This window comes from Salvelinus sp. IW2-2015, linkage group LG2 (assembly GCF_002910315.2).
Source record: "Salvelinus sp. IW2-2015 linkage group LG2, ASM291031v2, whole genome shotgun sequence".
Taxonomy (NCBI): domain Eukaryota; kingdom Metazoa; phylum Chordata; class Actinopteri; order Salmoniformes; family Salmonidae; genus Salvelinus; species Salvelinus sp. IW2-2015.
Genome location: NC_036839.1, coordinates 16,821,579 through 16,838,189, shown reverse-complemented (window position 1 = coordinate 16,838,189; position 16,611 = coordinate 16,821,579). Strand labels below are relative to the sequence as shown.

The 16,611-nt window shown below is 40.5% G+C and overlaps 1 protein-coding gene across 1 annotated transcript; it reads right to left on the bottom strand.

The window, feature by feature from the left end:
- Positions 1–205: 205 nt before the first annotated feature.
- On the bottom strand, positions 206–3,374 carry dct (dopachrome tautomerase). Its single transcript, XM_024004637.2, has 8 exons — positions 2,787–3,374; positions 2,321–2,620; positions 2,094–2,194; positions 1,819–1,985; positions 1,415–1,594; positions 1,186–1,327; positions 858–1,059; positions 206–741 (listed from the first exon to the last, which is right to left on the bottom strand). The coding sequence occupies exons 1-8, from the start codon at positions 3,070–3,072 to the stop codon at positions 575–577; spliced, it is 1,545 nt and encodes a 514-aa protein (XP_023860405.1). The 5' UTR covers positions 3,073–3,374; the 3' UTR covers positions 206–574.
- Between the last annotated feature and the right edge of the window lie 13,237 nt (positions 3,375–16,611).

The following is a 16,611-nucleotide window of genomic DNA, read 5'->3' as shown; positions in this document are numbered from 1 at the left end:
ACCCATTCTGAAACTAACTGCAGCTCTTTGTTAAGTGTTGCAGTCATTCCAGTTGCTGTGGTAGCTGATGTGTATAGTGTTGAGTCATCCGCATACATAGACACACTGGCTTTATTCAAAGTCAGTGGCATGTTGTTAGTAAACATTTTAAAAAGCAAGGGGCCTAATTGAAAACAAAGGATAGGAAACATAACTGGAATCAGAATCAAAGGGTGTACAAATATTTATTCTCAAACATAAACTACATTTTTGTCCAAGACACAGAATCAAACATTGAAGAACAGGAACTGAAAATGGGCTCTCAATAAATGACTAAATATTCAGTAAGTGTTCATTATTCTGTATGGGTTCAACATGGGTTCTGATTGGCTGAATATAAATATTACAGGTCTCAAACATTCTACCCTCAGGATTTTATGTTGATGAAATAAGTACTTATCTTGAGTTACAGTATGTTTCAATTGGTCCTATAAGTATGACTGTGTATTACGTTAATATGAACATTGCATACAAGCTTAATCAGATAAACCGTAGGCTTTCTTTCAGTTACTGTAGACTTTCGCTCAAGAAATGTTCAAGAGTTGTCTATGTACTTCCTATTGTATTGTATTAAGGGTTCAAAGCCATGCTTTCTTCGCCGGTGCAGCATATAAACCACGACTACCATGAGCACAGCCAGTAGGCCCACGAAAACGCCTGTCAAAGTAGCTCTCACGACAAATACAGGATTACCGTCATTCTCTGAAAGACAAATAGAAAGAAAGCAAACTCTGAAATGAATTGGTGCTTACTTCATTTTCTTGCCATTAGCGTTGAATGCATAGTGCAAACGCCTGTTGAAATGTTGAATCACTAACCATCCAGTGCGATGGCATAAGAATATCCCAGCTGGTCAGACGCAACGTAAATCTCTTCATTGGTCACAGGAGGGAAGAATGGCACCATGTTGTAATCTCTGTTGTGACCAATGGGGGCCATCTCATCGGGGAAACTGGAGTTTGGTGGAACAGATTTCCTCATCCACTCATCAAAAATGGCATCAGTGAAAGCATGGAGCACCTATACAAATACATTTCTCAGTTATACAAACTAAGTAAAAACACATTTCTATTATTATGAAATGTACATGTACTTGTTTTGTTTTATTTAATTAAATTATATCTTATTTATTTAATTTTTCATTACTAGAAAGATGGGGTCATTGGCTGCAGAGTGAGACAGAGCACTGGTTCCATTGAGGAAGGAGTGGACCAGGTTGTGCAGGTTGTCCACTGAGGAGTCAAGCTCTGCCTCGCCATCTGGCTTGTCATAGCCTTCAAGAGAATTCCTGTTAATAACAGATCATATTTTATCGTTAGCGTACACACATAACACTTTTGCCAAGAGAAAAAGTGAGTTATCGAAGGAAAATGACCTGAAGCTGAAGGTAGAGTTAGTGTAGTAGGGAGAGCTGTCAAAGTCTCTGAGTCTGAGACAGCTCCTGACGTCATTCATTGTGGGAAGACTCATGTTGCTCCTCCCTACCTGTCCTCTCCTTATATGTCCCTCACTGGTCCCATTACACAAAGTGACCAGGCGGTTATATTCATCCATGCTGGGAGAGAAGATAGATGTTATTTAATTATGAATAGAGATGCTATCCCCTGTACACATAAGTGAAGGTACGCACTTGTGTGCATGCGTGCACACACACACAAACACACACTCTCCTGTGCATGCATGCACACACGCACAAAGGCGTGCAGGCACAGACACAAACACTCATTCACCTATGCTTAGCCACATACACTCAGCATTTTGACATAAATTGCTCCAGACCTGTTACACACCACCCCCCAATTGGAGAACCTGGACTGTGTACTGATGAGGGAGGGGTTGTCTGGGTTGCGTCCCCCCAGCAGAGAGTCTGTGCAGACGTCACACTCAGTCTGCCCTGTGGCAAAGTTCCAGTATGGAACAGCAAAGTTCTCATTGCCAGTCAGTTTCTGCAGAAGAGAGGTCATTCTGCTATACACATTCTGTAGACATTTCCCATTAACGTACATACTCGTGAGAAAAATAAAGCCACAAAGAAATGACCTCCTCACTCTTACCTGCAGGTCTCTCTCCAGACTGAGTAGGTGGTACCTGTGCCAGGTTATAAAGGCAGGTCCTTTGTGGGAGAAATCAATGTGTTTGAAAAGACGTCCAGGTCCTAGAAAAGATTAAACGTACTGGTCACAGATATGTAATAGATATTCAATTGTTTAACATTGTGCACATGTAAATGTTCATCATTATACTTTCTTGTTTGGTTGTTTGTGTGGTACATCACATTTACCAAGGAGCGTTTCTCTGACAGAGTAGTAATGCTGCCACACAAAGAAGTCGTAGATGGAGATGTCGGAGAACTGGGGCTGGGTTCCATTGGGCCCCAGCAGGCCCAGCCAGTGCTGTGTGGCAATGACATAGTCTGGGTGGGTGGTCTTCTTGGCCCGGTCCAACACATCCAGAAACTCCTGAAGCTCAGCTGGAGTCAGAGAGTGGATGTTCTTCCTCACCACCGGGGCTTTACGTACGTCACAGTTTGGTCCTGTCCAGCCAAACTTACACTGGCCACAGTCGAAGCCACCAAAGTTACCTAGACACATGAAGGGAATATAGATCATAATGTAGTTATGCTATAACATACTAATACACTTTTTACATGTAATTTTAACTAAAGTTAGATACTTATACAGATAATAGAGATCCCTTAGAGGAAGTCTGCAGTTTAACATTTTCAATATTATAACTTCAATACTTACCGAAGCACCTGCAAGTTTGATTAAAAAATTTTGTTGGCCACCTTTCACGGTCATCTCGGTTTCTCATTCGATACGGTCCGCCCCAGGGTTTGGAGTCCACTCTGATGTCGGAGCAGTTTCCTCGTCCAGATAAAGTTCCACAGACATTAGCAGGATCAGAGCCGAGAGCAGGGCAGCACTGCTTTGAGACGATCCCCTCCACCGTGCTGCAGACTCGAGGAAACTGAGCCTCTGTAGAATCGGGCCATGTCACACAAAAAAACAGCCCCAGCACCAGAGCCCTCATCTTTCACGCAGCTGTAATCTTCTGCCTTCTCCCTAAAAATTGATTTGTACACCTGTTCACAGCAATGATGTGGTCAATAAGTTCCAATAAGACACAGAGATGGAACTAATTCAATGTCATGGTCTTTGTCTTTCCCATTTAAAAATAAAATAAAAATTCAAGGCCCACTTCGTAATTTCCAATCCATTCAGCACAATTACAGACAGCATTGACAGTGGGCTACAGGCCTCCAGTAAATTCAACCGTTCTTCCCAGAAATCATAAACTAAGATTTCTGGGGACAAGTGATAAAAATACCCACCCTGTGTCTTTTAAGAACCCAGAGAACAATGATGTTCGTATGTTTGCACAATGCTTGCCCTCAGTTAAAGATCCCATGGTAGCAGATGAGAAAAAAAAAGTATTGGGCCTCCAGGCAATTGATAATTTGACAAGATAAGCCTCCGTTTTTTCTCCTACCGTTCATCTGATGCTCATTCCCAACCACAGAAGTACCACAGTAACTGTAACTATTTGACATTATTCACACCACTTTCAACTCTACCATTGCTTTCTAAAACTGCCCTCTGGCAGAAGGTATGAATTTCAACTTTGGTGCTTTTAATGCAAAAAGGCATAGTTCAGTAGGTGTTTCATCTCCACAGTCATGAACAATTTGAACATTTGACATTTTTATCATCATGCGTCTACCTTTCTCTGTTTACTGTTTATTAACCTTTCATGTACTCTGACTATAGTCATACTGGAATCATCTGATCGACCCCTAAGGACCTCTTTCAAATCATGTGTTCAACTGAATGTTGCCCCTCCCTCGGTGAGTATGCACTTTTCAACAAAACAACTTTAGAATTTGTGCATATGCTTCTCATCATGTACCACAAGCAATCATATTTTCTTGGACTCAAACATCCTTATGGTTAACCATTCATTTCAATAGATCTTTAGAACACCTTCAATGAATTACATTATATCCTAATTCAAGCTTTTGCATTTCATGGAATGTGAAATCTGTCATATAGAACCCCAAAGCCTCCATTGAAACGCATGGTGGTGCTAGAGAGCCATCTTTGAAATACAATGGCGGCAAGTGTACTGGAAAATAAGTATTTGAGGGTATGTACACAGTTGTATAAGTTACTTCTTATGTGCAGCTTGTCACTCTAGTCCAGCACTCCAACGTTACATGGTACATTTTCTTCCTGCTTTAGCTTTAGAAAGTACAATCATTACCAGATAAATGGGCTGTAGCTGGGTCGTTCCACGAAATGAGTGCCTTTTGGGTCCCTTTGATATTTTAAATAGAAATTGTGCACAAATATATAATTGTTTAAGCCTGTTATATTATATGAAGTTCCCCTTCATATAGACCACATGGAAAATGCAATAAATCAGCATGTTGATATTTCCCTCTGTGCATCCTCTGTGACTTCTAAGGAGATTTGAACCCATTTAACCCTGAAATGTGTTCAAGTGTTCACCGTCATTGTAAAGCCCTAGTTAATCTGTTGCTTTGACAAAGTCATTTCTAAAGATTATTATTGATTTCATGTGATTAGGGATTCATTTTAAGGTTAAAAAAAAACAACCTGTCCCTCATTCTAAGGTCAACCATGTTACGTGAACTGAACTGAACTCTAGTTTTAATATGGTGATACTATTCCTTTTTACATCTTTTATTTTCAAAAGAATTTAAAGAAACATTGAACATCTAATAGTCAAATCATAGTGTAAATGCAGGTGAGCTGGTTCTACTCTTTTTTTCTAGGCACTGGTTTTGCGGTGGAAAACTGAGTGGGTTGAGTGTAACACGTCAACCCTGTTACCCATAAATAGACAGGCTAGACATTTTTTCACAATTACAATTTATTGTGAAGCTTGCATTCAATTGCCCCTCCCTGTTGCACACAACAGCCTTCCATTCCCCCTGTCACAGGGGGATTTATTGCTGATTTAAGATGAAATAGTCAACACTGTTACTTTATTTAGCTTAATAGGCACTTATTATAGTCCCTTTTTTAATTTAACCTCTTGAGATGGGAAAATGTTTTTTAATAAATTGAACATGTGCTCTTAATGACAGAACGCTAAAATTAGGTGAAATCAACAACAACAAAAATCCCCAAGTTACACTACTCAAAAGGCACCTAATTGGTGGAACGACACAGTTATTCAGACGTATAACGTATTTGTTTTTTTCCTGAGATTTGGCACCTACTGATACCTAATCTGGCCCTGATGTCCTGAAGTTATATTAAATGCTAAGAAAACACAGGAAATACTCAGAAATAGGCATAAGCCTTTCAGGACCCTAAGCGAGATTTGGTTGGCCCCCTGAAGCCGGCCCTGCATATTAGCATAAACGTGACATCAGTCAAAACACCTCAATACAAAACATGGTATCAAGAACAAGATAAAACTAGCTGAAACGAGGCACCAACGATTCCCCATATGGCAGCTTCTTGTCATTGTTTCTAGCTATCTGGCCATCCAGAATCTCAACAACACATGGCCTTCTGACCCATTAAGCAATGCGCATCGTTTTTGTGATGTTGTCAGCTAACCCGTCTATTGTGCCCGGTAATGCTTTTATCCACTCCATTTGTTTCACCTCATCCCCATTATCATTTAAATTAATGTATTATTACCCTTTGATTTTGCACTGAGTGGTTGACCACCGTAGGAGAACAATTTGAGTGCTGTTGATTTTTGAGCTGCTAATTGAACCAGTGTGGAATATGCATGCAGTGTTGTCCTCTTTTGTTTTTGTTTGAGAGACAATATTGCCCGGTTGTGTTGAGAGTCCTACCCGTATCAGCCTCAATGGAAGTGGCATTGTTCTAAAATGGAAAGTTCCAAATGAAAGGCCAGCATTACATAAAGGGAAAGTGCTGCTCAGCCTTTGAAGTGCTGCAAATGAAAATTCTCCTTTAATAGCATTTCAAAGAGATATCACAGAAGGAGGTGATGCTTAATTTGTGAAATGATCTACTTATTACCATGTTGATGGCAAAATGCATCCATTTCCTTAATGGCTAGGTGAATATTCTGTTCAGCGCGTTGTGCTCTGTACACATTTGGAGGAATATAATGTGTTGGTTGGAAGAAAGAGGGCCTTTTCAAATTGTAATCGAGAGTACTTCAGTTTCATTCACTGAGAACCGAGCTCAGTGGTCTGAAAACGGGAAGAACTGATTGGAGGAGCAGCTGAATCACCTGATTTTAAACCAGCACTCTAAGCCACACTCACAGCACCTCAGTCTAATTGATAGAAAGGCATCTTTTGTCCTCTCAGATCACGATTGATAGCCTGCTGAGGCAATCACACACTGTTAAAAGTGAACGGGACTGGAGTATGGTGGATGCTTCCACTCTTATTCATTGTTGCCCAAGAAAGACCTTGCCTTGTTTATTTTGTGATGTTGGGTATGAAAGCCATTCAGATTCAATACGTTCAGCTGAAAGCGTTGACCTCTGCTTATAACAGAGGTACAGTGTAAACCCGATTACCCATGCTAGTGTTAGAAACCTTGATTTAGAATTATAGAAGGCACAGTTCAAATGCAAATGTGAGGTTACAGGTGTGGCCCCCTTTCTACTTTCTGGGTTATATTTCATGATAGTTCATGCCACCAGCTCTGTATATAGTCACCTTTCTTGATAGGTCATCACCTGTTGAATTACTTTACATTTACATTGTATTATAGGAACTTTTAGAGAGAGAGAGAGTGAGAAAGAGAGAGATGCAGTATGTTTAAATGACATCAGGGGGGCAGTATTGTTTTGGTTGTGGTCTTTGTTCAGGGGGCATGATTGACCAAGCCACCTACTTTGCCTTCATGATGCTTTCCCAAAAACACCATAAAAATAGTCTAGGTATGGAAATTAACTGCCACCATTTAAAATTCCAACCATTCCATGCAATAACTTCCTGTATATTGCCTTTACGTTGGTCTGGGTGGTGTAGCCTATAGATGTAAGCCTATTGAGTGTCCCAGTATACTGTCTTAATCCTCTATAAGACTTCTATATCCACCTTCAAACTAATAACTAGAGGCAACATGTCCTCAACAAACTAGTTTACCAACTTCTGTCACAAACTGGCCTAATTAGTCACTGGAAAATAAGATTAGTAGTTGCCGTGAAATAATGCTTCGGGTCAATTATTTAAAAGATTCCCATGATGTTATCTTCAAATTGTAAAGCCAATTCAAGGACAAGCAGCATGAAAAACAATGTTCTTAGATAAATTGCCATTAAAAGTCAACATGCGTTGAAATTAATCGAGACGCTATCCTTGATCATCAACATAAGGTTTATATGGGCAACCTATAGTACAGTACAACCAACACTTATTACATGCATTTAAAGGGCCCTGGCCTAATTACTAATCTCTCCCCTTGTACCATTAGAAATGGAAATTAGAAGTACAAAAAAGACCTTGGGCACTTTTCAATCAGAATACATTAAAGTTGCATTATAGAGGGATAAAAAGAGCGTTGAGTGTTTAAAGTGCTCGGCTGTTCCATGCTCTTCTCACAAATCCTGTCAAGAGCTATAATGCAGGATCCTCTTTAAGTGAGTATTTCCAGTGAGCACCGTCCGACACCGACGTCCCTGGACGTTGAAAAGACATTGACATTTGATTTGGCCTAAACATAGATGTCCAAGTATCACAGGTTTGGACAGCACAGTACAGCACAGTAGATCACAGCAGAGTACATTAAAGTAGAGTATAGTATATTTCCGTACAGTACAATAGAGTAGAGTACAGCACAGTAGAGCACAGTAAAGTATAGTATAGTGTACTATATTGTACTGCACCCTACTGTACTGTACTCTACTGAACTAAACTCTACTGTACTGTACTGAACTTAACACTACTGTGCTCTACTGTACTGTACTGTGCTGTTCAAACTTGTGAGACATAGATATCCAGTCAGCTTAGATATCTGGTCCAACCAAATTTGGTCTTGTTTGGGCGCCCGAAGCTCACTTGAATAATACCCAGCATGCTTTGAAAGTGTTTCTTTTCACATTTACAATTTGTCCTTTTAGCACACGCTCTTATCCAGAGCGACTTAACAGTGCCTTCAACTAAGGTAGAGAAACAACCACATATCACTGTCAGAGCAAGAAAAACTTTTCTGATACCGTTACTGAGAATGTTATTGTAGTTTAAGTGTTCTGTTGTTTTTTTCTATTGGTCTAAAAACTTTTAACATGATCACTACAAGTTTGAAAGCCTTTGAGAAAGCTAACCTAAGTCCATGTGACAGATGGGAGGAATAATACATATTCCATACTGCAATCTTTAGTGTGCTCCATTTTCCTATTTTAATTGTAGAAAGCATTTCAATGTGATATAGTGCTTTCTTCATTGACATGTAGACATAAGTGAATGTACGTACAGTTGAAATTTGGCCATAGAAACAATGACCAAAATAATGTATTTTCAACATCCGGAAAATATTATTTTCAACATTCATTAATAACCGAAAATGTACCTAATTTCAGCACAATTTTGCTCACTGGGTTTACCCTTTGTTCCTCTGTCCCGGATCTCAGGATCTCCAAATCACAGACAGAATTGTTCAACAATTACAGTATAACAAGGGAATAAAATATGGTATATTGTTGTGGAACTGGCTGCTGAAAACAAAACTGCTATTTATTTTTTGCTATGCCAAAATCAGAATATTGGCTAGACCATTCAGTGATTCTTTCTCCAGTGCTTCCCGCCCACCTCTCTGGCAGCTTACCGATTTACATTTGAGCATAATGCAGGCATTAGAGGAGGCACAAGGCAGCCCTGATAAGTTACAAAGTGCTCCAGGGGTAAACCTCGTAAGAAGAGGTTTTGGAGTTATTTACAGCGTTCAAATCCTTCAAAATGCATGGCTGGAGGAAGAGATTTGTTTTGCAGTTGATGCTTTGCACACAAAGCAAACACAATGCATATGGAGGGTGTTAAGCTGTAAATGACCAGACGACAGTCTATGCTAATAAACTGATCCCATCACATGACCTGGGTGGAGACTATGATACCACACAGGACAACAAGGCTGCTGTCGGATGTTGCATACAAGCACCTCATTGAAACACAGGCTCTGGATTCAAAATAGAGGGAAAATATGGGACGCAAATTATTTTTCCAAACACAATTTAATTTTCAATGAAGAACTATTTAAGTTGTATGGTGTTTTCTCCACAAAGATATGTTTTTGATTGTGCAATTCACATAATAAAAAACGCACTCCAAAATGCAAAACCCTAACAAAGGAGGTTAAAAAGCAATGGATTTCTCTGTTATCAGAATTGCTTTCTGTACAGTTGTTCCATTTGAAATGCATTTAATTGCAAATAGAAAAGAAGAGAGAGAAAGCCAACAATGCAAAGGCTGAAGAATTTTCTCATCTGCAGCGAGTGAGAGTATTCAAATGTAAGGGGGCAGACAATGAATGAGAGGAATCGTGCTCTGAATAGCCCTCTCTTTCACTCCCAGGCCAATCCAAGGCCTTTTCCTTCCCTACTCTGAGGGGCGGGCTTTTCTCTCTCAGCTCAAACTTCCACACCACAACACTGTAGAACAAACACAGCCACCTGAACGCCTGGCTATATTTGACATGTAGCTGGGTACTATTGAATGTGTCACTTTTCTAACAAGTGTTATAGAGCACATCTGTTATTTTGACAGTATATGTTGTGACACTATGCCAACGCTGAGAACCATGTTGTTGAAGTGTGCTCTGTTCAGTGGATACCTTGAGGTGGATACTTCATCATGCTGCTGAGTCTTTACCAATCTGACTCAGACCCAGAGCATCTCTACTCCGTCACAACACTGAGGGGGGAGTACTGGGGGGCTCACGGGACACAAAGCGGTCAATGCCTGTGTCTTTGTGGGGCCAGCCCAGGGCGCACCCCCCAGTGTGTCTATCGTAAGTTTACTGGGGGAGCAGGGGAACAAGTTGAGGGAAGAAAGTGCACCCTTCAAACTTTCCACAACAGCTGGGAATTCTATTTTTTCTCAACAAAGATTTATACATATTTATACAAGCCCAAATGCTGATAGGAAGGTGGTAAAAAAAATCTTAGAATTGCAGAGGTAAACTATATGTAAATGCCATAAAGTAATAGACTTGTAGTGCAAATCACACCATTTTATCTTTAATTTTGCTTTCGTACCCCCCTCCCTTCCCCCCATCCTCTTTCCTCTGGCTTAAAGGTGCATCAGAGATATGCATTTAAGCATATTCAGAACACGGGGCGTGAAATTAAATGTGTGGCAGAGTGAGAAAAATATACAGACGCTGGAGATGCCTTAAAAATAGTCATTTATGCAGATGGAGAGGAGTGAAATCATTTGCAATGGGATGACCCTCTCTCCAAGCATTTCTCCCCTCACTGTTCTTCCCTAATCTTGCACTGTATCTTCATTTTTCATTGAACTCGCCAGTTTGCTGCTAAGCAGCCTTGTAGATAAGGCAAAGTGCTAAAAGGAGACGACAGAAGGAGCTCAGTGGGCCCGTTTCTATTGCACTTTCACCCAAGGCAATGGGCAGAATTTAACGGATTCCTTCCAACATATGTTTTTGCCAGATAAGTAAACAGTGTGTGTCGGAAATGAAAAAAAAGCATTTGCAATTTAATGACATTACAGCTCCCAGCTTAGCCCGCCGTGCTGCGAGGCGAAGAGCAGAGAAAGGGGAGAGCGGAAGAATGGAACCGGGTGTCATCAATGTTTTTTTTTCTCTTTTCCCTTGCAAGAAGCAGCACTGAATTCTCCTTATTCTTTTCATAGCCCTTCACTTCTCCATACCTTCCTGCTATTTTCTCCTCTTGTCCATAGTTTCCACTCCTTTGTCGGGATGAAATTATCTATTATTTTATTCAGATAACTTGTCATTTTTCCTGCCAACCAGACCCTCTCTAACATCAGATTTCTGGAGCTAGGAAAGATCCACCCTGGTTTGGAGTCCTCCTCTCTGTCTCTCTCTTTCTCTCTTCTTATTCGTCTCTGTCTGGCTTCATCAAAGCACAATGGCCTGTCTGCACAATAAAGCAGCAATGTCTCTGTGTTGTCATAACATTCAGACTTAATACCAGAACAGCAAGTGGGAAAGTAAGAGCGGGAAAATAACATTAACTTCTACATTTCAGAAGAAGTAAAAGATCCTCGCCTGTAAAGACTCAGTGATTTCCCTTTTTTCTCTTTTCATCCTGTGGGCTGTCTGACAGCTGCCTTATTATAGAAGGCTAATTGTGCAGGAAAGCAGATTATGAGAGTGGTAGGATGTACTCCTTGACCATGTGCTAATGTGATGACAAGTTTGGGGACCCTCTAAGCGAAAGGCATTGCATGCCAGGGCACTTTTTGGCACTGGCTTTAATCTGCCTTTGGTATTAACTCAGCAAACCGGTTTGTTTGAGTACGGATCAATCGCTCGCTCATTATTTTTACAAGAAAGCTTTATATTCGAGACGCTTTCCTGGTGTTGATCTCTCATTAACCATGCTATGTAAATGCACTGGCAATCCCTGTGTAAGGGATACGATGTCACCCCCGGGCCCAGGTTGCAGAAGCACGTTACCGAAAAGAAGGGGCAGGAAATTTGGGTCAGCTTCCTTCGCCAAAACTTGAATTTCAGGTTTCTGCTTAAACCCCCTGCTCTGCCATTCTCCTTTAATGTGTTTTTTGTTTGGTGATGTTATGTTTTAAATGTCAGCCCTGGAGCTGTCCAGTAATTCAGGAGAGACAAAAAGAGCCCTGTGTCTCAGAATCTGATCCAAGTGTTCATGTTACCTCTGTAATCGCTGCTGGCTGCAATGTATACACCCTCCATTCACTCCTTGTCTCTTCTACCGCCTTCTCTATATTTACTGTATAGGCGCTGGGTGAGGAATAGGTTCGATAGGGATAGAACTGGGTGGTACAGATATGGGACTAAATAAAAATGAGTCAATGGATCACTAAGTCAAAAGGGTCATCTTGATAGCATAATGGGCTGTCTACTACCCATTGTGTAGGATACGTTGTTCATGTAGAGGGAAATGAAACTGCATGAATAACTGACTGTTAATAACTGAAGGATCCAGCTACCTGAAATACCCAAGCAGTCAAGATGCATTGTACATCAAATTAGGGATACGTATTCCAGCATGTCTACTTGCTGTTCACCAAAAAACAAAAAATATATATGAGAGACATCCAACAATGTGAGATATTCAAATATCTGTTTGCATGTTTGTGAGAACAAGATGTCTGTGGTATGAGACATAGGTGAGAAATGTATTTGGCAAAAATATACTCTGGCATGGTGAATGACGCAACAGTAAAATTAAGGTGACAGCCCCAGTCATTGACTTTGCATTTCTAAAGCGCCCTACATCCATAAATCTATGTCTCATTAGTGCTCTATGTCAACTATATGTATTTTTACACCTGCCTTCCTTAATCTCTTCAGTAAAGTCTGGAGCTGGTTTGAACTCATTCAAGTTCCTAGTGTGTCACCTATGACAATTTCTATGGGTACCAGTCATAAGGAAAAGTTAGGGCGCTGGTGAAAGCTCTAGCCTTCAACCCATTTTGAAATAGCAATTCAAGAAACACTTTTCCACATGACCCATTTCAGATTATAACAAACAACTAGATTTCCTATTTGCTTGAACAACTTTGTGTGCAGGCAGTTTCAGACCTTTTCCACCTAGGAAAGTTGAATCTGTGGCCTCATTGACTGCAGAAGCAGTGCTGCCACTCTATACCATTGGGCCAAATAACTAGCCTTTCCATTCATGTTACTTTTGGCAGCTTTATATGGGAGCTATTTTATATGCACTTTAAGGCAGCACTTGGGCAAAATGAGACCATATAAATTAAGTTATATAAAAAAGCATGAACATTATTCAGCACACTCTTCCAAATGAAGGGCCTCTGACTGAGGAGAGAGATCTCAGAATAATGAATGTCCACATGTCATGCCTGGCCTTGTGATGCTTTTGTTAGTCTATAGTCATCACAATGAGAAAAGGAAGTACGGACGGACCTCTGATTACGGCCCTGCTCTCTCTCTCCCTCCCTCCCTTTTTCCATCCCTCTCTCCAGTCCTCCTCCTGACTTGTGCTGAATCAATGAAGATGTGAACATGTTACCTCAAAACAAAGCCAATACACATACTTTGTTCAAGAGTCACTACTACTGCTCTATACAACTCTTTTATTCAACCTTTATTTAATGACAAGGAACAGGCAACGTTGAGAACAGAGCAACTGTTGTAATGTGTTCACACAGCAAAATGTGAAATCTGACTGGACCATTCCTAATAGATTTGTTCTGAAGATCTTTACATTATTTCACAATTAAGGTATGAAGTCACGCTCTTAACGAGTACAACGAATGGCACGTTTCATATGCTGACCAAGTATAAAGATTGAAAATGTGCATTTGCTGCTGAATATGTCATGGGTCCCATAACAATTATGCCTTTGTGACCATCAGTACACCAGAACAGCACAGGCAGGGTATACAGAGGTAGCTACATACAATTTTAAGTCTTGTAATATATCAATTATGATTCACACTGTTTCCATATACACTACATGCACAAAAGTATGTGGACACTTGCTCGTCGAACATCTCATTCCAAAATCATGGGCATTAATATGAGTTGGTCCCCCCTTTGCTGCTACATCAGCCTCCACTCTTCTGGGTTGGACAAGATTGCTGCGGGGACTTTCTTCCATTCAGCCACAAGAGCATTAGTGAGGTCGGGCACTGATGTTGGGTGATTAGGCCAATTCATCAGGTGTTCGATGGGGTTGAGGTCAGGGCTCTGTGCAGGCCAGTCAAGTTCTTCCACACCGATCTCGACAAACCATTTCTGTATGGACCTCGGTTTGTGCACGGGGGCATTGTCATACTGAAACAGGAAAGAGCCTTCCCCAAACTGTTGTCACAAAGTTGGAAGCACAGAATCATCTAGAATGTCATTGTATGCTACAGCGTTAAGATTTCCCTTCACTGGAACTAAGGGGCCTAGCCCAAACCATGATTCTTCCCCCACCAAACTTTACAATTGACACTATGCATTGGGGCAAGTAGCGTTCTCATGGCATCCGCAAAACCCAGATTCATCCGTCGGACTGCCAGGTGGTGAAGAGTGATTCATAACTCCAGAGATCATGTTTCCACTACTCCAGAGTCCAATGGCGGTGAACTTCACATCACTCCAGCCGATGCTTGGCATTGCGCATGGTCATCTTAGGCTTGTTTGCGGCTTTTCATGAAGCTCCCGACAAACAGTTATTGTGCTGACGTTGCTTCCAGAGGCAGTTTGGAACTCGGTAGTGAGTGTTTCAACCGAGGACAGACACATTTTATGCGCTACACGCTTCAACACTCAGTGGTCCCGTTCTGTGAGTTTGTGTGGCCTACCACTTCGCGGCGGAGACGTTGTTGCTCCTAGACGTTTCCACTTCACAATAACAGCACATACAGTTGACCGCGACAGCTCTAGCAGGGCAGAAATTTGACAAACTGACATGTTGGAAAGGTCATATGACGGTGCCACGTTGAAAGTCACTGAGCTCTTCAGTAAGCCCATTATACTGTCAATGTTTGTCTATGGAGAGATTGCATGGCTGTGTGCTCAATTTTATACACCTGTCAGCAACGGGTGTGGCTGAAATAGCTGAGTCCACTAATTTGAAGGGGTGTCCACATACTTTTGCATATATAGAGAACGCAAATATTTTTTACTATGTAAAGAGACAGAGTAAAGGCAGAAGATAGTTTGAAAGTGTTTCTGACACAGTAAACATAGGGTTGTTGTTGATGATGCCATGAGCGATTCAAGATTAAATTTAAAAAAATAAAAAATAAACAGACATCAGTAAACTGGGATTAAATTCACCTTTTGCTTTTTAGAATCCAATGTTGACTGCAGCTCTCCTGCAGAGGAACTATGTTAACCAGGTGGTGCACCTCCTTCCACTGATAAAGCCAAAGTTGTCATCCACTAAAGTGGGGGCTGAGGATTCAAAAATTTCAGGACATGGAGATTAGTAATGGAACAACATATCATTTGGCAATGATCTATTTTGCTGTTGTTGTTAATTAAAGCAAGTATGCAGAATTTATGTGCAAAACCATGATATCACAATGCACAGAGTGAATCCCAAATCAAGCTTTGCATATTATAATCCGGTTGAAATGTGAATAAATAAAGCCTATGAATTAATGTGGGCAAGATTTCATTTTAATGTGCTGGGAGAAATTGAGAAAAAATGAGCATTACATCTCACTTACTTCAAGTAGTTGTGGAGAGTGTGGGAAGGAATCATTCCTTCTCATTAAAGGTGCAATCTAGAGCCCCCCAGATCTCCAATGTAATAACCAGTGAAAATAATCTGTTTTATTGATAGGCACATGTAGCAGTGTGTGCCAACTGCCAGGTACTTATCTTTTGCCTGTGTCCTGTCTTATAGAAGGATATAATTCTTTGTGACTGCTCCTCGGGGCATCAGCTCTTCAAGTTCATTATTTCTCTTTCCGATAGATATATTTTGCCCTAAAAACCTGAGAATTTAATATGAGAGCTGACAATCTCTGCCAGCGGTCATTTGGAAATGGAACAAAAAAATGTCATGTCAGTTGACAGAATATTTTTTAAAGCTGTACACCTTCCATCGTATTTTAATTTATTGATGGATTCACAAAGTAATCCTACACATGCCACACACTTTGGGTTTTTTGAAGGGGAGAGTGGATGCTCTTACTTCACACTGAGCAGTATTAGAATGGAATATTTCAACAAAGTCTAATTTTGTCAATGTATATATTGTTTGACTGTGCTGCACAATAGGTTAGTGTCTACATAATTACACGTTTGGCTTATGAGAGTAATCGTATTTCTTTCCTTCAACACAGTAGGGGAGATCGGGTTTGGTTGTCACACTTTTTACTCCTCTGTATTTCTCAGCTCTGTTATATCTTTTCAACATGAATAGAAAACCAAGATCTTGGGTTGAAATAGGGACCCTTTTATCCTCATATCTTATTCCAACATGAAGTTTTAACCCCTCAAACGCAATCTGTCCACTTATGACAACAAGCCCCATCGCGGGGTTGGTTGTCACACAGTATGGAGTTGGTTGTCAAAATATTTGCTAGTTACTTATTCCTTATGCAACAGGAAATTAAACAATATAGCATACAGTGGTAGAAATAGACAAGCCTTTCTTTGAACAAATAATATCATTAACAAAATTCTGCATTTTATGCCTTGAGAACAACATATTTGTGTGAGTATGCGTTACAGAAAAAATGTGTGTGTGAGAGATAGGCAACAAAGCCAGATAACACAGATACCTCTGCCCAACCAATATATATATGACGCATCGGGAAAATGCAGTTTTGACATTGTTTGCTAATTGGCAAGACATATACAGCTGAAGTCGGAAGTATACATACACTTACAGTTGAAGTCGGAAGTTTACATACACTTGGGTTGGAGTCATTAAAACTCGTTTTTCAACCACTTC

Coding starts and splice junctions, on each gene's coding strand:
- dct (XM_024004637.2), bottom strand. CDS start 3,072: ATGAGGGCTCTGGTGCTGGGGCTGTTTTTTTGTGTGACATGGCCCGAT. Junction 2,195..2,320: donor TGTCAGAGAAACGCTCCTTG/GTAAATGTGATG, acceptor AATCTTTTCTAG/GACCTGGACGTCTTTTCAAA. Junction 1,328..1,414: donor AACTCTACCTTCAGCTTCAG/GTCATTTTCCTT, acceptor TGTTATTAACAG/GAATTCTCTTGAAGGCTATG.